Source organism: Copadichromis virginalis, linkage group LG9, assembly GCF_057382275.1.
Source record: "Copadichromis virginalis isolate Kocher_CV1m ecotype Utaka linkage group LG9, C_Virginalis_male_GT1.1, whole genome shotgun sequence".
NCBI classification, from domain to species: Eukaryota; Metazoa; Chordata; class Actinopteri; order Cichliformes; family Cichlidae; genus Copadichromis; species Copadichromis virginalis.
Window position 1 is genome coordinate 34,274,358 of NC_140626.1, and position 24,532 is coordinate 34,298,889.

The following is a 24,532-nucleotide window of genomic DNA, read 5'->3' on the forward strand; positions in this document are numbered from 1 at the left end:
ACTCACTCATTGAGGTGGAGAGAATTCATCTGGAAAAATCAAATTCGCTATTTTATTACACCTCAGATTAAAAATAAACAAACCAATACACAACAACAATGTTGGAGGCTGTGTGGATGGGATGAACCAGACCATACACACATTTTCTGGAAATGCAGAAAAATTCACACTTTCTGGGTTAAAATTCACTCCGCTCTCTGTGATATATTAGGTTATATTATTCCTAGAACCTGCCTTGTTTTGTATCTAGGGTACTTGGAAGGTACTGTAGATGTAAAGGATCGTTACCTGGCTAAGATTCTCCTTTTGGCAGCAAAGAAGGCCATCACCAAAAACTGGCTTAAGACAGAAACACCAGGAAAGCAGCAGTGGGTAGCAATTGTGGAGGACATTATGGAGATGGAGAACCTTACATATAAACTGAAAGTAAAGGAAGAACGCTTTTTGAAGGACTGGGGAAAATGGTTGACGTACAACGGAAGGGGAAAAAAGACTGAACTGAATGAAGATGAGCATACAAGAAGAAAAAAAAGTGAAATGAACGATGGAAATGTTTGACACCACAGGCATGTTTCCTTTTTTTTCTTTTGTTTTTATCTTATTTTTCTAATTATTATTCTATATGTATCTATATTTTTATACATATATATTTGTTTGTTTCTTTTTCTTTCTAATTTCACTGTCTTGAGTTTGTGACTCTCTTTGTATTCTGTTATTCTGAAGAAACTGTATACGTAATGGACAGGTGAGTTGTTCAAATAAATAAAATAAAAAGTTAAAAAAAAAAAAAACACACGAGCAGGAATCCAAAGAGAGAAATACTCAGTTTGGATGGGAGGAAGTGGGAGGGGCTAAGTGGTCATGACTTCCTGTATTTGGATTTACTTATAGTAAATCAACAAGTTGATTAACAGACAGTTTTTATGTTTTTAATCAACATATTTTTAATGTTAAATATAATTATTATTTCTGATCTCTCGGCTCTGCAGATGTGAAATAAAAACACACTCGAACAACAACGTGACCAAAAACTTTTAATGTTTTTATCTAAACACAGACGGCGGCCCACACCTGAACCCCTGTGAGGTCTACGTCAAACACCAGCCCTGTGAGGTCCAGCTCACTTAAACCAGACCAGGCCCACCTCCACGCTGCTGACGCCTTCCTGAAGTTGCTGAAACTTTTGCAGGTGCAGAGTTTCCCCTGCATCCGTCTGCTGCTGATTTATTTCTGTATCTGCACATCATGTTCTTGCACATTTAAAAATAAGAAGCCAAAAGCTGAATTTGCTGGTTCCTCTCAGAATATCATTGTCACAATAATGATGGAAACACAAATCACTGAAAGTGACTCATTCTCATGTGCTGCAGAGGCCGTCACGTCTCAACGCGGCGAGGTCTTTCTGTGTCCGCCCGGCGAGCACCGCGACGTTAATAACGACGGAACAAACCGGAAAACATCCGAAGGATGTGCAGACGGCGCTCGGTTCAGTCTGATGGATTTATTATCCGAGGCAGGGATGATAAAGACGCTCTGATGTGCTCTGTAGTCCGAGCAGCTGCCGAGGTCCAAACGGCCGAGGAGGTGTGTGGGAAATTAAAAGTGACACGAGTGAATGTTTCAGCCTCGAGAGGAGCCGCAAAGCTACTGCTGTGTGTGTGTGTGTGTGTGTGTGTGTGTGTGCGTGCAGCATCAAAGACAGTGACGTCTTTATTGAAGTCAATGTGTTTCCCCTCACAGTGAAATCTCACAGCTACGGGGATGTGACGAAGCTGCTTAACAGCTCTGAGGTATAGAAATACATTTATGTGTCTGTGTGTGTGTGTGTGTGTGTGTGTGTGTGTGTGTGTGTGTGTGTGTGTCAGAATCGGCCCTGCACGCCCAGCTCGCTCTCGGCAGCTTGTTCGATTTGCTGGTGGACACGTCGGACCTCCTGCTGGGTCAGAGTTCGCTCCATGTGGCGGTAGATGATGCGGTAACAATGACTCCGCCTCCCGGTCCTGAAAGAGGCACACACACACACACACACACATACACACACACACACACACATACAGTGAGGTTTCAGGTAACAGAGTGTATGTGAGTATGTTCAACACCGTGCTCGACAGCGAGTTTCCGACTCTTTCGTCATGTTTCCTGTGAGCTGTGTGGATTTCTGGGATGTTTTCCCACCTTTCCCACTTTCCTGCTTTAACAGTGGATTTCCGGGTCGCTCCAATCAAACGGATCAATCTGAGCAATCGCTGTTATTATTAACTGTGCTGCAGTTATCTGTGCACGAGCGAGCAGACCGACGGTGTTTCTGTGCCGTTAATCTGCACGGCTAAACACAGACTGTATCCAAAGGATGGAGGCTTCGACCGAAAGTGCGGAGCCTCTAATCGAGCTTCATGGCAGACGGCGGCGGCTCGTTAGTCACCCCCAAATCACCCGTTTTACTGTTTGACTGTAATGAAGCCATAAAACTGAGCATCATGTTTTATTCAGACCTGACAGTAAAACCGACACCATGAAGCCAGCAGTCCAAACTTGTTGGATCTTATTGGATGTCAATCGATGCCGAGGAGCAACAGTCTGACTGTGTTTGTAGGGAGAATTTGATTGGTTAAGAAAACAGGAAGAAAAACATGCAGGAAACAGGAAGTTACATCAGAAGACAAACCAGCAGTGCTGTGTTCTCATGCCAGCTTCATCCATCTTTACAATCACCTCCTCCTCTGCTGCTCCGCCTCCCACTACTCTGATTACATTTAAATGTTGGTCATCTTTATGACATCATCATTTTATCATCCGCAGCGAAACAGCGCTGTGATTCACCGTGAACCCCAGAGACCCACGGCAGGTGTGAACAAGGCCACAGACAGCTGTGAGTCACATGACATTAAATCACTAAACCCAACACTCTCTCTCTCCATTCAAGCTCTGTGTCGCTCGCCCGCTCTCGCTCTGCGGCTCGTGAATAATTGATCATCGATACGTTTGGAGGAAATGTCAGAGAGAAGAGACACAATTACACATTATATTTGTGTACACACACACACACACAGACACACACACACACACACTGAATGGTATTTCATGTGATAGACTGTGTCGCTGCTGAATAATTGATGTCTCCATTATCCAGTCACAGAGTGGAGAGAGAGGGAGGGCGATCGATACAGTGACACCTGGACACACACACACACACACACACACACACACACACACACACACACAGCAGTGTGATAGATATGCGTGTAGTTTGCTGTCACACGTGTGGAAACAGACACAAAAACACAGATTTATGACAGAATATAGAAAACGTGAGTCCTGCAGAGACGGTTTACAGTCAGGGCTGAAGGTTCACACGGACTCGTGAGGCTCAGGCGCTGCTGTCCTTAAAACAAACACCAGTGGGAGTTGCAATGCAACTTAACAAAGATGAACTCTGTTTGGGACTAAACGTGTCAGCGTCAGGATTTCATGTGCTGCAAATGTTACATGAAGACACGGCAAGAGACAGCAGCAGCTCCGTGGAGAGCAGAGTTTAGATATCTGCGAGAACTCCTGCTACGCTAGACCCACTCAGCACCTGGACCCACTCAGCACCTGGACCCACTCAGCACCCCCGCCACAGAGCAGGGAAACACCTCAGAGGCAAAACACTGACGTGCAGCTCTTTGCAGATGATGGAGTTCTGTTCATTTAGTCACACAAGGGGACGTCATTGGACCCATTCTAATCATTTTCAGCACCATGGACCTCACTACAGTAGCTTTGCATGACTCACAGCTCAAAATAATCCTTCTTTACTTTCCACCGGGCCTTTGTTCAGTCACTTAGCTCATCCTCCTTTTAAACCCCCTTTACACCAACTGGCTGCCATAAACTGAACGTTTGAATCCAAGTGGGTGGGGCTTCTGCATTTGATATTGCCATTTAAAGGTCTCTGCTCTCTATGACATCATACAGATCCAAGAGTGGAGAAAACTGCATGAAACAGAGTGTTTATCAGATCAGTCTGCAGCCAGACTGCATGTGGTTCACTTGACCTCGTAATTTTAAACTTTGGTCACGTTTGCTGTGAGCACCTATAGATCCAGTTTGAAGGAACAAACGGCGACTCTTCCAAAACTCTTCACTGGGAGCAGCTGTCAGTCACAGCTATGAATTATAATCACACTGAGCTGCCCACAAAGTACTTCAGCCAGTGAAAATCTGAATCCTGCTCTAAAAACAAGCCTTTAAAATCACAGCCCCGAAACATACACATGGTGTGAAGATGTAGAGTTACCTGTTGGACTCGCAGGACTGTGGCTGAACCAATCAGTGTGAGCGAGAAGAAAAAGAGAAGCTATCCTGGAGCCCACAGGACGCCCTGCGTGAAGTCCTCCTCCGTCACATTTACAGACACACACACACACACACACACACGTGTGATGTGGAGGATGGAAAAAGAAAATCTGAGCTGATCTGTTGTGTTTTAATTGGAGCATCGAGCTGTTCATAGCATTTTAATTGCTGGAGGTGAAGCTCCTCCCACTCTGTGTTTGCCTTTCTTTCACATGAACGCACTCGTTCACACCACCACGCTTTCACCACGTTACCTTTTGAAACGCTCGTCTTCTCTCTATGCTAGTGAGTTTTCTTACTGTCAGATTTAATCATGTAGGCGTGTTCACGAACACATGTTACGCAACTACACGCCTCACACGGCTGGATGCGCTCTTTGTTAACGTGTCCTCTGTAACTTTAAACAAACAGACTCTGGTTTGTGTCGACAGACTTAAACCCTCCTCGTGTTTGGAGAAGTACGCTCTAAATAAATAAGGTCAGAGAAATCTAAGCGATAACGAGGAGTGGAGACAGCGAGGCAGGCTCGTTAAAGGGGACCTACCATATTTCCTGTCGCATGCACATGCAGTTGCAATGCTGGATGCACACATTACACAAATAATGAGGTCAGTTTATGTGAAAGCAATCGCACTGAGCCAAAAGCTCTGCGCGCTGCTCGAAACACTCTCTCTACTCACAGAGAGACGACATCCCTGCTGTCTGAAGCTATCGCAGTGGCCCCGCCCACCTGCTGTGTAAACCTTTCATTTACGAGGGGCAGCCAATCAGAAAACAAGCTCTATCAAGGGGACTGTGGCCTTAAAAGGAGGAAGGGAGCTTCAGATCCAGAGGGAGAAATACTGATCATGTTCTCACTGAGTGTGGGAACAGAGAGCCAGGAAAGTGAAGGTCGCTGATTCAGCGAAATCAGGGCGGGGCAAACGCTCACAGAGGAGGAAGCAAAACAGAAGACAAGAAAACGGACTTTCAAATTAAAACAGGAAACAAACAAAACACCAGAGGCAGGAAATCAGACAGACGCTAGCAGCTACAGTCGCCTGGGCAGGTTAGTGGCCACGCCCCCTAAACTTAAGGCTTAGTAAACTTTAAATTAATGAGATATTAAATACTTTACGACCGTACAAATGTTATGATGGGGAGAAATTATCCACAGAGACCAAAACAGTTTTTGTATCAGGCTGTAAACAGTTTATTTCTGCTGTAAAGTTTTAACACGGGAGTCTGTGGACTCACTGCTGGAGCCCCTAGTGGACATTAGAGGAACTGCAGCTTCTTCTATCCTGGCTTTGAGGAGTCATTTTTCAAACTTGGAGGTTTTTGGTTTTCCTTCATGTCCCGTTAGAAACTTTCATTCAAGAAATGATTTGTAAGTCTCTACTTGTACTTTAAATGTTTTTAAATCCTCAAACTTTCTAATTATTTTCCAGGTTCACGTGATAATAAAGCAGATTTTCAGTAATGACCCCTGAAATCTGGTCGTAGTCTCAGGCTTGTTTACTTTCTCTTTGAACAGAAATGAGTGATTTCATTCAAAAGTCTGTAAAAGTGAAGTCATTGAATTGCAGCATTTGACAGTGGAGACCTTTAGCTTTCTTTAAAAAGAGGACGCTTCGTAGAAAAACACGTTTATATTCCACAAATGGAGGTGCGAGCACCGAAGAATGAAATCCAACAGTAACAAGCATCATCGGTGTGCCGTCTTGAACCTGCGTTGGAATTGTTTATTCATGCCAGCAGTAATGAGAAGAAGGAAACTGGGAAGCCTGGGCGAGGTCAGAGGAGGACAGCAAACATGGCCGACGGCGTCACAGCCCAAACATTAAAAAAAAGACAAAAACATGATCGATTTGATGTCAGGCTTCAGCAGATGGTGGGATGGAGGGAAAGAGAGATGGAGGAGAGGGACTGAACTTCAAAGAGGAGTGTAATGTTTCACTGGGGGGAGGGCGAGAGACACCGGAAGTGAGTGAGAAACAGAGAGAGAGAGTGGATGATGATGGACACGCTTGAAAGAGGAGAGCTGGGTTTCATTCAGATGGAGAGAAAAACGAAGGGAAGCAGTGGGGAGGGCGAGCGAGATGGAGATAAACAGAGAGAGAGGGATCAATAGATGGAGGGGGGTGGAGATGAGAGGAAACCGAAGCCGCTGCCAACGCCCTTGAAAGCACCGTGCTGCCTTCACAGAGACACGGGAAAACCAGGAGATCTGACACTGTAAAAACCTCCAAGGAGGGAGGAGGGGTGATGAAGAGAGGAATTAAGGAAAGAAGGGAGAAAGGAGGGACGGCTCTCCCCTTCCTCCCACACTCCCCCCTCTCTTTAATCCTGCTCATCCCTCGGTTTGATGCAGATCTGCGTTTGTATCTTCAACACTTTTTTGTTTCTACTGTGAAGAGAAACAAACCCTCCGAGGTTTATCCGCCCTCCTCAAACAGATCCCACTTTGTTCGTCTCTTCTTTAAATAAAGTGAATGTGTGTAAATACAAGCAGACCTGAGAACAGATGCCCTGCAGGAAGACGGCTGCAGCGTTTATGTAACATCATTGTGTCTGATGGATATTCGAGCCTCAGACCGTCTGCTAATTACACAGATTCTTGAGCGCTGCGAGAGCGATCGCTAAAACCTCTCGCGCTGACACTTAATTTGTTGTCGCGTTCAAATGTGGGGCTTAATGTGCCACCCTTTGCAACGCCGGCTCTGAGAAGTCATCTTCATACATCACCAACTCCTCCCGCTGATGCTATCGTCGCCCGCTGGATCATGTTCACAGGCAATGTGGACGAATCAGAGCGGGAGGAGGCCGGGGTGGGTGGAGGTCAGGTGACCAAAAACAGAAGAGCTCAAAGTGTGTTTACTTCCTGTTTCGGGTCCCTGTGTGTTCAGCCATCTAACAGAGAGTATCTTGTTTTGGGACATAAATACTGTACCAGTGAAAGTGGCTGTGATGGTATTGAACTGCCCCATACTTCGAGGGCGGCTTGTTTGAATTGCTCAGATCTTCCTGATCTGAACCTCGTAACACCCACCACCTCCTGCACGTGCTCAGTGAAGGTTCTGCTGCTGTATGAAGCAGCACGGTCACGATTTTACAATTTACATCTTCTGGAGCAAAAAGACTGAACCAGGCTGGTTTGGTTCCTCCTCAGACATCAGGCACAACTACAAGTCTGACACCAACTGAGGGCGTAGGCATGGAGTCTCAGGTGGGGGTTTAAATGTGTCAGAGGTTTAGGCTCATCAAGGTTCCACCACTGCACCTATGAGCACATTACGTAGACTGAAGGCAAAAGGTGTTGAATCATAAATCACAAAAAAGTCCAGTTACCTTCATTTCCAGAGCTGCACGACTGACAACCTACACACAGGTGGCTAATTCACTTTAGCACTACGCTACGTTAGGCTACGACAGGGTCGTAGCTCCAGGCCTCGAGGGCTGGAGTTCCCCACCCTTGGGCTACGATGGCTACCTCGATGCCCACCATCCACCCCAACCTCCTCCTGGGGACTCTGATGTAGAGCCGACGTGACTTCATGTAGAAGATGCCAAACAGCCACCACGATGCCTCCTGGCATGCAGCTGTTTTATTTTAAGCCGTACATGACATTCAGACGTAGAAAACAGGATGCAGATCATGAGGAAAAAAATCTAAACAGGTAGGTCAGATAAAACTCACACCTGTCCAGTTGCCATGGAGAAGGAGATCAGGTGGAATAACCTTCATTCCTGCTGTAAAGTTGGACTTTTTGACTCAGTTTTGGCACAGACCTCTGGTGGACATAATGGGTACTGCAGTTTTTGGCGATTTTCAGCCTGATTGGACGAGCATCATCCATTAAAAAGTTCCTCTGAACACGAGTCAGTGATTTTATTTCCACCCTACACAACATGAGACGGGCTGTTACCGAGGAAAGGAATTAGGTCTGAATATCGACCTGCTCTTTAAACCTAACAGATTCACCATGATGGGATAAACTCCTTATTTCCTTTTAAAGGTGACCTCGTGATACGTTACTGAAAGAAAGCAAAGACACCCTCTGCTCTCTCACTGTTAAAAATGGCTTTCAAGTATCTTCAGAGTTTCTAGTAAACATGTAGGTCATAGGTGTCAAACTCTGGCCCGCGGGCCAAATTTGGCCCGCAGCCTAATTACATTTGGCCCGTGAAGCCATACCAAATTACTATCAGAGCTGGCCTACTGGTATTATACAGCTAAGATATATATTGTTTAGTATTAAGCTTTGCTTGTTCCATATTCAGTTTTTCAGCAAAACGTGTTTGAGTCCATAAGAAAAGATTCATTCTTATATCTGGAGGAAGATTTTTTTTTCAATAAATATTAACGTTAGCCCGCGACTTTGTTCCAGTTTTGAATTTTGGCCCACTGTGTATTTGAGTTTGACACCCCTGATGTAGGTGATTAGTCTGGAGCTGAAATGAGGCATTTATAACGAATAAATACTGATTCTCGGGGCTTCTGTGACAGTTTGGGGAAGATCAGCACCTGAAACCAAAGCTGAAGGAAATCAGAGACTTTGAAAGAGAAATCTGCGATTTTCGAGAAAGAAGGAGAAGCAGCGAGGCCAGAGAGAAGCGAACAGAGTTTAATGAAACAGTGTGGGGAGCGTCGGGCTGCTGTTTGCTCTGGATTCGCCTCGTTTGTCTGATTAAGCCAAACAAAATTAAACCTGGATTTTAAACGCTCATTGAGAGCAGCCCTCACAGGCCTTCATCACACCTGTGAACACCTCTGCTTTCTTTCAGTCGTTTCCTGGTTTGAGCGAGTGGATTAAACGCTTGTCCTCCTGATTCTTCCTTCAAAGACCTCCCATCCCGCTCTCCTCCTCCACCCGTCCATCCCCTCCGCTGGGCCAGCACAGAGCCGAAATCAATTAGTATTCTATTAAGTGGCTGTGATGTGTGCGAGTGTGAACCGGAGGCTCTCCGCTCTCGTTAATCTCACCATTTAGATCCTTCCTAATTAGGACGGACAGTCAGACGGAGGACGGGAGGAAAACCGGAGGGCAGGAAGGAAGGGGAGCTTTGAACCGCCGTCGTAAACACAAACACGCCGAGAATGAAACGTAACGCCGCTAACGACACAATAATTATGAGAAAGTCTAAATAAATGTTGATATGAATAGTAATCGGCTCAGCTGCCATCTGCATGCGCTGCAGAAAATACTCACAACAGTCTTCAGTGTCAAGCTGCCAAGTAGTTCACATCTCAGACGTCATAAAAGACAAAGCTGCATATTTAAAGGGACATTACTCCGGATGTGCAGATTTAATGAAAAGCCTTCGTGGTTTATGGCCTTTGGCCCAGCGTGAGGACAATCAGCGTGCTGTCAACACAACAAACAGGGGAGTGCACAAAGTCAGTCAAGCCCCTTCAAGAATTATCACAAGTTCAGCCAAAACTTATTTATTAGTAAAACAAAGGTCACACTGTCAGATTTACCAGCACTTTTATCGGGAGTGGTTCAACAAAAGCAGACTGCAAACCTCCGTCAACCTTTGTCACGGATCCAGAAGGATGTCTGGATATGGGCTGGTTCGTGCCAGTTTCCACGTTTCCCAGTTTGAACATAAGACAAAGAAAGTAAAGAGTCTTTCCACAAACTCCTGGATCCAGATCCATGTCCAAGCCCAGCCTTTCCATCCAAACCAGTCACATACACATCCAACAGACACTAAATATCTTGTGTTGTCATCACTGCATGCTGTATTAGAGCCGGGTGGATGTTTCAAACACTGTCAACACGGTCCTCCTTATTAGTGCCTGAGTGGTTTCCTTCAATGATCAGCTGACTGAAACCAGAGGACAGAACGAGGACTTCTTTATGTTTATGATCCAGGAGACTTCATCCATCCTACTAACAAACAGACTCGGGTATTTAACCACTAGCAGTGAGGAGTAATTTGCAGTACTGACCAAGCAGCAACCTTTAATGAAGCCCCAAACATTGCAGTTCCTCGAACGTCCATTTGAGGCTCCTGATTAGAGTTGCTGCAGATCAGTAAAGTGACACCGAGTCGAGCACGAGTGAATCTGTGTTCGTTTCTTGATTCAGTTGAAAAATAAACTTCAGCTTTTAAACCAGCTCTGAAAAATGTTCATGTTCAACAAAGGAAAAACAGACGTGAGCCAGAAAACATCTTCCAGCTGTACGAGGACTGCCTGCCCTCAAACCCCAACTGTGACCTCTGACCTCCGTCCTGGAGGACTGGCAGAGATGGTGCGAGCATGGCGTCGAGTTGCCGCCACCTCCCTTCGTCAGCACCAGATTGCGGACAGAATCCTGGTGGATTTTCCGGACTAGAGCCAGAGCTCCTGCACAGCCGGCTAACTGCTACAGAGCGGCTCTGACTAATTTATGCATATGTATTAATAGATCAGAGGCAGCTCTCTCCAGGCCGTCGTGCCTCTTCTCCTCAGAAAAAAAGGCCAAATAAACAACTGAAGCAGAGCTGAGCTTCCACTCTGCACACTCAAAGGCCGGCTTCAGAAGCAGGCAGTCGTTTTGCATTTCCGCCTGCTGGATTTGTTTGATTTTGTTTGGATTTATTTCTTTCCACACGACCAGCACACATCTCCAAATACCGTCACTGCTCCCTTGATAGTAAGAGAGCGTCATCACCAAACACGGTCAAGAAATGAAGCACATTAAAGGAGAAACTGAACCAAAACCTGCATCAAACAAAGACGCCACGGTGCCACATCCAGATGTTTCCTCCTGCCCGGTGATCCACCAACAGTCACGTAATGCCTCGAATCAAAGATCAAAGGCTTTTTAGGATCGTGATTTTAAATATTAAAATCTGATATTATAAAAATTATTGTGCTAGAAAAATTACGAGTGAAAGATGAAAGTAGTTTCTAGTTAACCCTAGGTCTAAGACGTTATTAGCAGCCAGTAAGCTACAAACATGTGAAGTGTAGATCTGAATATCACTAAACAAAGGTGTCTGTGAAGGTTCTCAGTCATCCAGGTCATCGTAGTCTAAGGAGCTTGGAAAGAAAAGCGTCTGGACTTCTTTAAGTTGCTTGAAGACGTTTCACCTCTCATCCAAGAAGCTTCTTCAGTTCTAAGGTCAAATGGTGGAGAGTCCCAGATATAAACCTAGTGGGAGTTTCCCCCCACAGAGGGACAAAAGGACCCCCTGATGATCCTCTAATCACATGAGCCAAGGTGTGAAAGCGGGCGTGGGTCCCAATCAGCCAGAGTTTCGGGTGAGCTCATTGTGAAACCTGGCCCCACCTTATCATGCGAATTCCTGAGGTCAGATGGCCCAGGATGTGAGTGGGCGTTAAGGCGTCTGGGAAGGGATCTCAAAACTGGATTATAGATGGCAGAGAGTTGGTGTCGTAAACCCCGCCTCTGTTCAAAGATGGTCGCTCACAGTGGACATAGATGGCTTCTTTCACTCCTCTTTCAAACCATCTGTCCTCTCTGTCCAAAATGTGAACATTGGCATCCTCGAAAGAGTGACCTTTATCATAGAAGAGCCACCTCCACAGGACAAGACTCAGCAGTCCATCTGCATCTTAAAGATAAGATGGTGGGACTCCCCACCATTTGACCTTAGAACTGAAGAAGCTTCTCAGATGAGAGGTGAAACGTCTTCAAGCAACTTAAAGAAGTCCAGATGCTTTTCTTTGCAAGCTCCTTTGACTAAACAAAGTTATTTGCTACAAACAGTTTGACTGGAAACGACTAGAAAAGGGGAAGGTTGTAAATACCTGCTCATACCTTCTGCTATCATGACCCCTTAAATAAGCAGAAGAAAACGGCAGCATTGTTGGATGATACCCGTGGAGCTTCACCCTTTGGTTTTTACTCATTTTGCAGCTGTGAATGTTTGTAACTATCTCCAAGAAACTGGAGGTTTTTAAACTGGTTGGAGAACAGGAAGCTCTGCAGTACTCTCTGCTCCTTCATGTTGAAAGAAACCAGTTGAGGTGGTTTTGAAAAAGCTACATCCAGATGAACAGAATCCACTTTTTGAATGGATGGATGAATGTGCAGATGGGTGGATGGATGTCAGGATGGATAGGTGGACAGATGGATGGATGGATGTCTCGATGGATGGATGTCTCAATGGATGGATGGATGGATGTCTCAATGAATGGATGGATGGGTGGATGTCAGGATGGATGGATGTCTCAGTGGATGGATGGTTGGATGGATGTCAGGATGTCTCAGTGGATGGATGGATGGATGGATGGATGTCAGGATGGATGGATGGATGTCTCAATGGATGGATGGATGGATAGGTGGACAGATAGATGTCTCAATGGATGGATGGATGGATAGGTGGACAAATGGATGGATGTCTCAATGGATGGATTGATGGATGAATGTCTCAATGATAGATGGATGGATGGATGAATAGGGTGACAGATGGATGGATGGTTGGATGGATGAAAGTATGGGTGGATGATGGATGGATGAAAGTATGGGTGGATGATGGATGGTTGAAAATATGGTTGGATGGATGGATGGATGAAAGTATGGGTGGATGATGGATGGATGGATGAAAGTATGGGTGGATGATGGATGGATGGTTGAAAATATGGTTGGATGATGGATGGATGAAAGCATGGGTGGATGATGGATGGTTGAAAATATGGTTGGATGGATGGATGGATGAAAGTATGGGTGGATGATGGATGGATGAATGAAAGTATGGGTGGATGATGGATGGATGGTTGGATGGATGGATGGTTGGTTGAAAATATGGTTGGGTGGATGGATGGTTGGTTGAAAATATGGTTGGGTGGATGGATGGATGGATGGATGGATGAAAGTATGGGTGGATGATGGATGGATGAAAGTATGGATGGATGGTTGGATGGTTGAAAGTATGGATGGATGGTTGGATGGTTGAAAATATGGTTGGATTGATGGATGGATGAAAGTATGGGTCGATGATTGATGGATGAAAGTATGGGTGGATGATGGATGGTTGAAAGTATGGGTGGATGATGGATGGATGGATGAAAGTATGGGTGGATGATGGATGGATGGATGAACGTATGGGTGGATGATGGATGGATGAAAGTATGGATGAAAGTATGGATGGATGGTTGGATGGTTGAAAATATGGTTGGATGGATGGATGAAAGTATGGATGGATGGTTGAAAATATGGTTGGATGGATGGATGGTTGGATGGTTGAAAATATGGTTGGATGGATGGATGGATCAAAGTATGGATGGATGGTTGAAAATATGGTTGGATGGATGATGGATGAAAGTATGGGTGGATGATGGATGGATGAAAGTATGGGTGGATGATGGATGGATGAAAGTATGGGTCGATGATTGATGGATGAAAGTATGGGTGGATGATGGATGGATGGATGAAAGTATGGGTGGATGATGGATGGATGAAAGTATGGGTCGATGATTGATGGATGAAAGTATGGGTGGATGATGGATGGTTGAAAGTATGGGTGGATGATGGATGGATGGATGAAAGTATGGGTGGATGATGGATGGATGAAAGTATGGGTGGATGATGGATGGTTGAAAATATGGTTGGATGATGGATGGATGAACGTATGGGTGGATAATGGATGGATGGAAGAAAGTATGGGTGGATGATGGATGGATGAAAGTATGGATGGATGGTTGGATGGTTGAAAATATGGTTGGATGGATGGATAGATGGATGGATGGATGGATGGATGGATGGATGGATGGATGGATGGATGAAAGTATGGATGGATGGTTGGATGGTTGAAAATATGGTTGGATGGATGGATGGATGGATGGATGGATGAAAGTATGGATGGATGTTTGGATGGTTGAAAATATGGTTGGATGGATGATGGATGTAAGTATGGGTGGATGATGGATGGATGAAAGTATGGGTGGATGATGGATGGATGAACGTATGGGTGGATGATGGATGGATGAAAGTATGGGTGGATGATGGATGGATGAAAGTATGGGTCGATGATGGATGGATGGATGATGGATGAAAGTATGGGTGGATGGTTGGATGGTTGAAAATATGGTTGGATGGATGAAAGTATGGATGGATGGATGAAAATATGGTTGGATGGATGATGGATGAAAGTATGGGTGGATGATGGATGGATGGATGAAAGTATGGGTGGATGATGGATGGATGGATGGATGAACGTATGGGTGGATGATGGATGGATGAAAGTATGGGTCGATGATGGATGGATGGATGATGGATGAAAGTATGGGTGGATGATGGATGGATGAACGTATGGGTGGATGATGGATGGACACACCATCTTGTGTAAATTCTGCTGTTCCTAATCGTTCTGGTTTTCAGACTGAACTGTCAAACTTGCTCCTTGCAGCCATTTCTATTCACACAAAATGTTTCTCAGCAGATCCACTGTCATATAAAAATGTCCTATATTTGCCAACGTAGAAGAAAAGGAAAATGTTCATCTACTAACCCGACTAAATGAAACTGAATCAGACTTCTGATGGAGTTCTCTGCCCTTTAATCAGAGAACATTGAAAGATGAATGGGTTAGGGTCAGGTTAGGGTTAACCCTAATTTAATTTCACGTCTTTAGTGGTACGAGTGTTGTGGAGTTTACACAAGAAGTCATGAAACAGGGAGGACGTGACATCAGGCGGTAACAGAGTCCTAACAAACTGCAGTATGTGGTTTCCACTGTGAGGGACATTAAAGGATGGGAGGACAGAAGGAGGGATGGGTGCTTCCTCCTGGTTCTCTGTTGCCTCTGGGCATCCTGCACTTCAACCTCCAGAGAGAGGCAGAGACAGAGGGACGAGGAAGAGGAGGACGAGGAGTGTGAATTATTAACAGCTCTGTCACTGCAGCAGAGTCTGTCAGAGCAGGTAATAATAGACACACACACAGACTGGAGTCTGATCACCTTATCAATGCTTCAATACGAGAGGAGCCAAACTGAGCTCGTTAATTATTCACGAGTCTGGGAGGACACTCCGAGATTACTTTTGCTTTCAGTTTCAGTCGTCTCATCTGTCTGATCCTCAGCAGCTGACTGTCTTCTGTCTTTCTTTGGGTTTTGAACTGAGAAACTTTATTTTGGTGACTAAAACTAACAAAAAGCACACGACCAACATTTGATTACAACTCAGCTGACTCCGTTTAACCCTGCCGCATCGCACTCTCCTCGTCAAGCATCACGCTAACACCGACCAAACGGCTCGAGCGCCGTTTCACTGGTCTGAGTGTGTCTGTGCCTTTAGACTGTATATATACAGTGTGTGTGTCGCCTACTGTCCATCTGTTGGAGCTCCAGCAGACACGATGAGTGTTTTCCATGACTCACACACACCGTCCCCCTCCTCCTGGAGTCTTACAGCAGGTTTTCTTGATCCATCAATCAGTGTATCAGAAAGAGGCAAACATGAATCACGAGGAAGCAGATGTGAGGCAGAAAACAAAACACACTTATTCCTCCCATCAGAGGCCAATCAATCTCCAAACCGGTGGCTCGCATGAGTCATTCGAACAACAAAGTACTCCGGTGGCACCGAAGATGAAGAACTGTGTTAGAAAATATCTGATTTGTTGGTTAAAAAAAAAATCAAAGAAGCCTTTGTAGAAAATAAATGAAGCGAGCGCGTCTGTGAAGGTGCATTCAGACGCTGCTTTGTTGCTAATTTTCATCATGTTTTGATAAGTTCTCTGTGAAATGATCACAGCAGCTCCGGCTGCTTCAAAGTGAGAATGATGGATTTATGTGATTCATTTTACAAACTGTTTCAACTGTTTAAACATTCAACAGTAAAAAGTTTATGAGAAAATGAGATAATGGATCCGCAGCCTCGCTGTCGACCTTTACAAACCACCACCAGTCAAACTGGAAATGCATAATACCAGGGGGACACTGTCTTTACCCATGATTCCCACCTCTCAATAACGCAAATCCACTTGACATTAGCGGCGTGCGATTGGCTGCTCAGAGCGTATGGGCTCCACTTCCTCTCTGTTATCGTACTGAATAATTCAGGCGGCTGCTTAGCTGACGGCCGCGCTGGCATTTCCCCTCCGCTAATTGCTCGTTAAGTGTTCCACTTGACCTTTAGCAGGAGAATAAAATTTTGAGAGGTTCTGTCACAGGCGTCGGTGATTCGAGCCGCCCTCCGCGTGTTAAACTCCGCTCAGGTCTGACAGGCGGAGGGGTGTTCCCGCTGGATTACCGTCCGGTTCAAACTCCAGCATTAAAGAAAGACTACTTAAAGTAGCTGTAATGGAGCGAGTGCATAATGGACCCTTTTGTCTTCTTGAGTTTTGGGATTATCAGATTAAAACGTCTCGACCGCTCCCCCGGCCTATGCGACGGAGGCGTAAGTGAAACAGCAGTCGATCGCTACGTTAACACATGGAGGTCAGTCGCTCCAGAGAATGTCAAGGGTCTTAAAAAGTGTTGAGATGAAACTGACCCTCAAACATGAAGACCAGCAGCTGCCTCCTCCACAGAGGGGATCATAGCCAACAGCCTATGGCTTAAACCCACCAGCTAATGGGAGGAAGTACCAGAAGAACTGCAGGGACTCAGGGAGAGGACGTTAGACCAGAGAAACCCTGGACTGATGTGATGAGTCCAGATGTGAGAGTTCTGGTTGAAGTTGCAGAGTCTTTATAAAACGGAGAAGGTGAAATGAAGGAGGAAGAGCTGTGATGGAAATTCACCTGCATGGATACCGAACATCCCAACTAGCTTGAGTTTAGCGGATCCATCACTGATTTTCAGCTGAGCCAGATCACCTCCAGGAGGTTCAGTGCTGGAGCGCTGTGTCAGACCCAGCAGAGCTGTTGGGACCAGCTGGACCACAGAGTGAGCAAAGACGAGGCAAAGCTGCAGTTCGGTTACTCTGGTCTGAATCAGTTGATGAGTTTGTGAACTTGAACTATTCCTCGTGGTCTTTTTCGTTTTCACAGAGAAAAACCCAAGCAAACCAAAATACGTCACTACAGACCAGGTGATAATGTTCAGCCCGCTCATTGGCCAGATGTGTCGGGGGCGGAGCAACAAAGTAAATACAGGAAGACGGTGCTGTAACGTCTTGGCAAATTTAGGGTTACACCATAGCTAGCTGCTAGCCTGTACAGATGTTTGCACATCTGTAGTATCTTCCTCCGGTGAGGATACAAAGCATATGGGACGTTTTTTAGCTCAAACTCACACTAAAAGGCAAAATATGCATATTAATGATCAAGGAAGTGACCTCACAGCCCATTGCTCCTTCAGTGGGCTGGTTTCAGTCATTATGCAAAAGTCCTGTTTATAAGATTGAGTCAGCTGAGTCTGAAGAAGTCACTTGGATGCGTGACGAAACGTTTCTCCCACTGAAGACGTCCAGATGAACAGAATCAACTTTTTGGGATTCGTGTGTTCACCAAGGAGGAAACGAACCAGAGTTAATGCTGCAGGTGGTTTTGTCCCAGGGCCAGCCTGCTGAGCCACATAAATCTGTGGGAACACGGCCGTGCTGCAGAGGAGACACCGGGACAAGTCTTTGCTGCTCCATCCTCTCCTCTCATATTACACTTCTAAATTTACACCAGCTCGTAGAGAAGAAACTGACTCTTTCCTTCACTGCTAAAAAGTGACTTTCTGCAAACTAGACTTTGTCCGGAGGCAGCAATGAGAATTTAACAACAACACATGCAGCTGTGGGCAACACACACACACACACACACACACACACACACACACACACACACACACACACACACACACACACACACACACACAGTGGAGAAACCCATCACAGATTCTGCCACAGAGCTGCCATTAAACACAGCATCTGTCACCTCCCGTAGCCGTGGTCAGGAGAGAGTACACATAAAACTGCTGCCTTTGTGTCTCGCTCGCGCTAAATGATGAATATTTAATGTGAAGGTGGCACTGCACTGAAACCAGCAGCAGCTACAGCTGACAGCTCGTGTTTCCTGTGTTTTTCTTCCTGCTCGCACCTGAGTGAAGCTGGATCGCAGTGAAATGTAATTAAATCAAACCCAGCGCGTTGGGCTTGTTTGGCGTGTTTGACCTGACGCGACACACGCTGATGTTTGCGTGGCCCCGTGAATGTGACACGGCTAACTTGTACCTGACAACAACGCTGCACAAGATGGGAATGATGGAGATTTAAATGCCAACGTGTCTAAATGACTGTTTTTAAGTTCAGGTTAAAGCTGATGCTGCGTGCTGCTGGTTGCAGGGGCGGATCCTTGGATCCTTCTGCTGCATCGTTTTTCACAGGTGCTCCACGTCACAGGATGTGTCCATCTCAGGAGCTGTCCAAGGTTGAGATGCAGTTTATCGTCTCTCGGGGGATTTTGTTTGGGACTCAGAGTTACTGCCACACAGATCCTTGGGCTTTAGCCAAAAATAAGACTTCTGGTTTGTCTATGTCAAAGCCAGCGACTGATTTAGCTACTAGCAGACCGGCGCTGAGAGCAGAGGTGCTTCACGAGGTGATTCACCCACCCAGGCGTACGGCAACATGAGCGCACAAAGTCAGCTTAGAGATCAAATAACTGAACAAGGCCACAACAGCTCAGGTGAGAGCTCACAGGTGGAGCTCCTCTGCAGTGGTGCCTCCACTGCTTCGCTCAGGCGAGGAGGCTGGTGACCCTGTGAGGTTACCAGAGCTCTTTGAGTCCATCCGCTGCAGCTTCAGCCTGTAGCCACTGAGTACGACTCGGTCAGGAATATCTGTGGTATGGGTAAAAACACGCCCCTAAATAACAACCTGGGAGCGACGAATGCATCGCACGTACCTAAGAAATCATGTGATACCTCAGGAATGAGAACGGCACAGATATTTGGGCACAGAGGCGACAAAAGGTATCCTGCAAACGTCACGGTGCAGGATAAACATCCACGCCATCATCACGAGGCCGAGGAAACCAAAGCATGCAGGGCTACGCTCCAGCGCGAGGATATGTTGTTATTCTGATATTTTTCTGAGAAATCTCACAGGAAGTAAACAAGCTCTCCCTCTCTCATTCATATATGTTCCCTCACTCTCACTTGAAGGCACTTCACTTACTGCAGATGTGTGTGCGCGCGCGTGTGTGCTGTGGGTCGATACAAGTTGAAAGACAAACAGGAAGCTACTTGAGTGAGTTTGTGTGTGTGTGTGTGTGTGTGTGTGTGTGTGTGTGTGTGTGTGTGTGTGCGCGCGTGCGTGTGTGTCTGTTAATCATATTAGGATGGAGGGAAAGCAGGGAGAGAGCATCATCATCAGGAAAATGGAAGCCTGGCTTTCCCACAACCACTAAAGGCCGGCTGAGAGTTTCTGAGTTTGTGAGGACACATTTCAAGGTTTTAACCTGAAACCACTGCAGCAGGAGTAGGGATGGGAATCGACCACCAGTTCCCAGTAGTCCAATTCCTTGGAATCATTACTCTGCCTGCCTATTGATCCCACTTATCACTTCTTACACTCAGCTGATTGCACTACAATCAGCTGATTTCAGTTCACGTGTCAGAGGAAAACAGTGACGCAGTGTAGAGCGTGGATGTGGACATTGATTTTATTTTTACTGAACAGAAGGACGAGATAGATGGCAAAGTGGAAAACGGCATCCATGATACACAAGACAAGACAGCATGCTAACGCTAAGCTAACCAGACAGCATGCTAATGCTAAGCTAGCCAGACAGCATGCTGTCTAGCTTAGCGTTAGCATGCTGTCTAGTTAGCTTAGCATTAGCATGCACATGCATGCTAACGCTAAGCTGTGCATTAGCGTTAGCATGCGCAGATTTTTATTGGACTTACGATTGTCGGTTGGAAAATTTTACATATCGCCCAACCGTTGTGTGCGTGTGTGCCCGTTTGCCACCAGTGGAATCATTTATAATACATTTTCACAATCTCTTCAGTAACATGAGCTCTCTGAGTGTGTGTGTGTGTTTGTTCAGTCTCAGTACGTGGACGTGTCTCTGTTTTAGGGGCACACAGTCCTCACATGGTAAATGATGTAATGTTAGAGTGCAGAGTTTGTTGCACAGATGTCCTCAGAAACATGACTCTGTGTGTGTGTGTGTGTGTGTGTGTGTGTGTGTGTGTGTGTGTGTGTGTGTGTGTGTGTGTGTGTGTGTGTGTGTGTAGCAGAGCAGAAACAAATCTTCCCGGATTCAAACCCACATCTCATCAGATTAAAGAGCAAACATGAAACAGGAAACAGGTAAGCATCATCGATTGGCGATGACTCAGCCTGTTCACCGGACCAATTACATCCATTATTTCCACAACATTTATCAGCATCCAATCAGGAGCCCCGACATGAAATGTCCCGACACAATCGATTCACCTTGCAGCTTCACTAACCTGCAGCTGGAGGTTCGACTCTCAGCGTCTCCTGACAGGTTTACAGAGACTTTGACTTGCGGTGAGTGAACACAGAGACCTGAGAGGATCCACGCACGAGGAAATGCTACCTGTGGACACCTGCTACCTGTGCACGCCCTCACCTCCAGGATTCATTCTCTGATGCTTTAATAGAAACATCTTAGGAGCATACATCAGCTGTGAAGAGCTGACAACACAGAGCTCTAACTGCACCGGCCTGGTGCCCCGCCTGTAGGAACAGCAGGCTGCTCCTGTCTTTGAAAACACACAACGCTCGGCGTTATTATGAAACGTGAGCGCAAACGTGTTCCTGCTGCAGTGTTCACCAACTTAAACCAGTCACTTTACGACCCACTTGAGTCGCACGTGAGCTTCAGAATGTGGAAAGAGCAGAGTCAGCTGCCTCTGTGGGGTCACTCTGCCTCTGCTGCACCTCTCTGGGGGGATGCGGGTACCCAGGTGGGGGACAGCAGGTCTGATAGAGTCCAGAGCCGACGCTCAGAGTCTCTGTGCTTCTCTGCATCGGAGACTCCAAACGCAGGACCAAACGAAGCGAGAGAGAGGATTCCTTTTTCTGTCTGTGCGTCTGAGCCGACCGTTAGCACGCCACAGGGGCGCTGCTTTTCAATTACCCACTGCCTCGCTCGCCCGCTCTCTCTCTCTCTCTCACACATACACGCACACAAAGAAACAAACACTTTTATTGTAGAGTTCCCTTCGGTGAGTGACTCATCCCAAACAACTCTGACAGTCACTGTGTTTGTGTGTGCGTGTGTGTGTGTGTGCGTGCGTGTGTGCGTGCGTGTGTGTGTGTGTGTGTGCGTGTGTGTGTGTGTGCATGTGTGTGTGCGTGCGTGTGTGTGTGTGTGTGCGTGTGTGCGTGTGCGTGCATGTGTGTGTGCGTGTGTGTGTGTTTTTAAGCTAAATTATGATTTCAACTGACGATTAAAGAGGCAGAAACTAACATTCAAAGCGAGTGTTTGAGTGTTGGAGCAGCTGTGGTGGTTGGCGTCTCCGTGTGCTCTGAACCGCCGTGGACATCACGACGTTCCCACTGATGTGTGCAGCACCATATTCCTCCCCAGCTTCAGAACCTCCATGTTTTGGAGCCAGAAGTGATTCGGACTCGGAGTACTAAGCTGTTCACTAACGCCCGCCACAGTTTCCTTGTGCACTACAGCTGGAGCTCCGCCTTCTTGGACAGTCTGTTACCACAGTAACCTCACAGCATATGATATTATTGGTCACATGATGTCATTAAAAATGCTCCAAAAAGCCTCCAACAGCACAAACACGGTCCAGAGGTCCAGTTCAGGTGAAGCTAGCAGACAGCTGCCTGTGTCACCATCCACCTGCCTCACAGAAGCCACGCCCCTAATAATGCAAAGCGTTAATATAATTTAAACAGGTGAGTTTTAAAGCTGTGAACAGGTTTATTTCTGCTGTAAAGTTTTAACATGGGGACTGACTCAGTGCTGGAGCCCCTGCTGGACACCAGAGGAACTGCAGCTTTTGTCCAGCTGAAGAAAACATAAACAGGACGTTATGGATTGAAAGGACGTCAGAGATAATGATCTCCTCAGGAAGTGTGAATCTGCGTGACCCAGGGTGCGTTTGATGTCCGTGCGCTCTGAAGTATTCCTCCCACCTCACACAGGATCATGTCCTCTGCTAACTTGCCGCTAACACATGATCAAAATCTTAGAAAATGCTGCCTTTGGATTTAAAGCCCAGTGTTGGTAAAGAGCTGCAGTGCTGCTCAGGTACAGGCCCTTTCATCCTCCTCCTGCCTCCTGACCTCGGCCCCTCTGGAGCTTTGACCTTTGACTGAGATGATCTGCACTCAGAGGTCAGCGGAGGAAGCTGAGTGTTGGTGTCTGAGGACTCTGTCAGCTTGTGCTGAGAGAAGGAAAAACCAGGGACAGCGAGTCCTGGTGCAGACGGTCTCTGGGGTCTTTAGCATTCACGGTTTTATTTATCGTGTGCTTTGACCTCGTCTCTGACCTCAGACTGCAGCTTCGCAGTGCGTTTGTCAGCTTTATAAAACATCCACATTCAGCCCGTCACACCACTTCCTGTTTTCTTCTGTCCTGCTGGTCTTCCCCATCTGTCCACCCGTAATTACATCACCTGGTTTCAATCAGCCTTCAAGTAGTGGAGCAGTACTCTGGTCTATCATCCAGTGCTTGCTGGGCTTGTCAATCTTTTGTCTTCTTGCTGCCAGTTTTTAGGCCCCGCCTTTATCGCATCACCTGTACCTGACTGCCTTTCTATGTATAAATGGACAGGTAGCCCTCCGCCTCCTGGTGTCTCTGTTTGGGTCAGAGGACGTGGGGGCTGGGTTGGGGACGTGGGGCCGGGTGGGGGACGTGGGGCTGCGGGACGACCCGAGCGGCGCTGAGCCTCAGCTTTGTGCAGGTTCGCTGGGATTCAGAGGATGATGTAACGATGAAAGCTCTCACAGCCAGCAGGTGTGTGTGCCCAAGCTCTGAACTCCATCGCAGTACAAAACACGCTTGAAGCACTGAGGTGCTGAAAGTTACGTCTCACTGAAGCAGGAATATAGCTTCATAAAAGATCCTGCTCTGAGCTGCAGACTCGCCGCCTCGGCCTGGAAGCCAGTGCTGTTTACACGCCCGTACATCTGTCCCGCCTGCAGCGCCGCATGGCTCACTCCTCGGATTTATCAGCTTTAATTGACTCGTCGAACCTGACCTACATCTGCTCACCGAACCTCTGGTCAAAGGTCAGATGCCAAGTTGCTGCATCCTCATCGTAAAACTGCTGCTGTGAAAGGTCACGAGCAAGGAAAGGTGCAGAATGCTGAGCGTCTTATGCCATCGCTCGCAGCGGGATCGTGTCAGGTCTCAGGGCCGAGGGCAGACTAAACTTTGAAGCTTTACTCGCTGTCAGCTCCAAAACAAACGACAGCAGCTCTAAGACGTCAGCGTGGCTGCTTTTAATAGAGTCGAGGCAAAACAGCGACGCCTGCAGAGACCCCACACACCCTCAGTGCATGATGGGAAATGCCCCAGCAGCCTGAGCCTATAGCAGCTCAGAGATGGTTCAGGGTCACATGATGCAGTTTCTCATCATGTGACCGAGCTCCGCGTATGCATCGGGTTTTCAGAGGCCATCAGTGGTTTTGCTGCCAAATCAGGAGTCTGCTGCTCCTGCTTCACTTACAATAACCAAGTCAAATATATACAAATACTAACTGTGTGTTCATCTAGAATTCACCGAGGCCAGCAGCACCAGATTTACTCAAACAACCAGTCGATGGACTGATGATGTTAGCGGCCCGAGGGTCTCTGTGATTAACAGCGTCCTGCTTGTTGTTCTGTGGGGTCTGAAAACATTTCTGCTCCACAGTGACACGAATCTGAGAAACTGCAGCGGCCAAACGCTCTCCTCGCTCACCTCGAGTGACCGCCGCAAAGCTGCTGACGGTATGATTCACCAGGGCAGGACAGAAGGCGTGTGTGTGCGCCCGCGCTGGAGCTGGCAGACGACGCAGGCACGGCCCTCTCACCAGCGTGTTCTCGGTTGGTCCATATGTGTGTCAGCTGCGGCGGCCTCGGCTCGGAGCGCCACGTCAGAGCGTAAAAATAAAGCGAGGCCTGAGACGAATCAGCGTCCTGCTGGGTTACAAACACGAGCGCACCTCCACACGTCAGGAGCACATCGGGATCGTTTAAGGATTTTCACCTATTTTTAAAAACACTTCCTGTGATGAAGAACGTCTGCTGCTGCTATTTTGTCTCTTTCACTCATCGTCTCAGCAGAAGCTGCCAAAGTTAAACCGGGTCAACCGAAACACCTCCAGCGAGTGTAG

General features: G+C 46.8%; 1 protein-coding gene across 2 annotated transcripts in view; it reads right to left on the minus strand.

Annotated features, from left to right (window-relative positions):
* Positions 1 to 1,021: 1,021 nt before the first annotated feature.
* fars2 (phenylalanyl-tRNA synthetase 2, mitochondrial) overlaps positions 1,022 to 24,532 on the minus strand; it is a 135,981-nt gene continuing 112,470 nt past the window's right edge. For both annotated transcript variants that reach the window (XM_085469116.1, XM_085469115.1), the window contains one exon: positions 1,022 to 2,000. In XM_085469116.1, the coding sequence (XP_085325242.1) occupies positions 1,862 to 2,000 (139 nt within the window). In that variant the 3' untranslated portion in view covers positions 1,022 to 1,861. The remainder of the gene's footprint in view (positions 2,001 to 24,532) is intronic.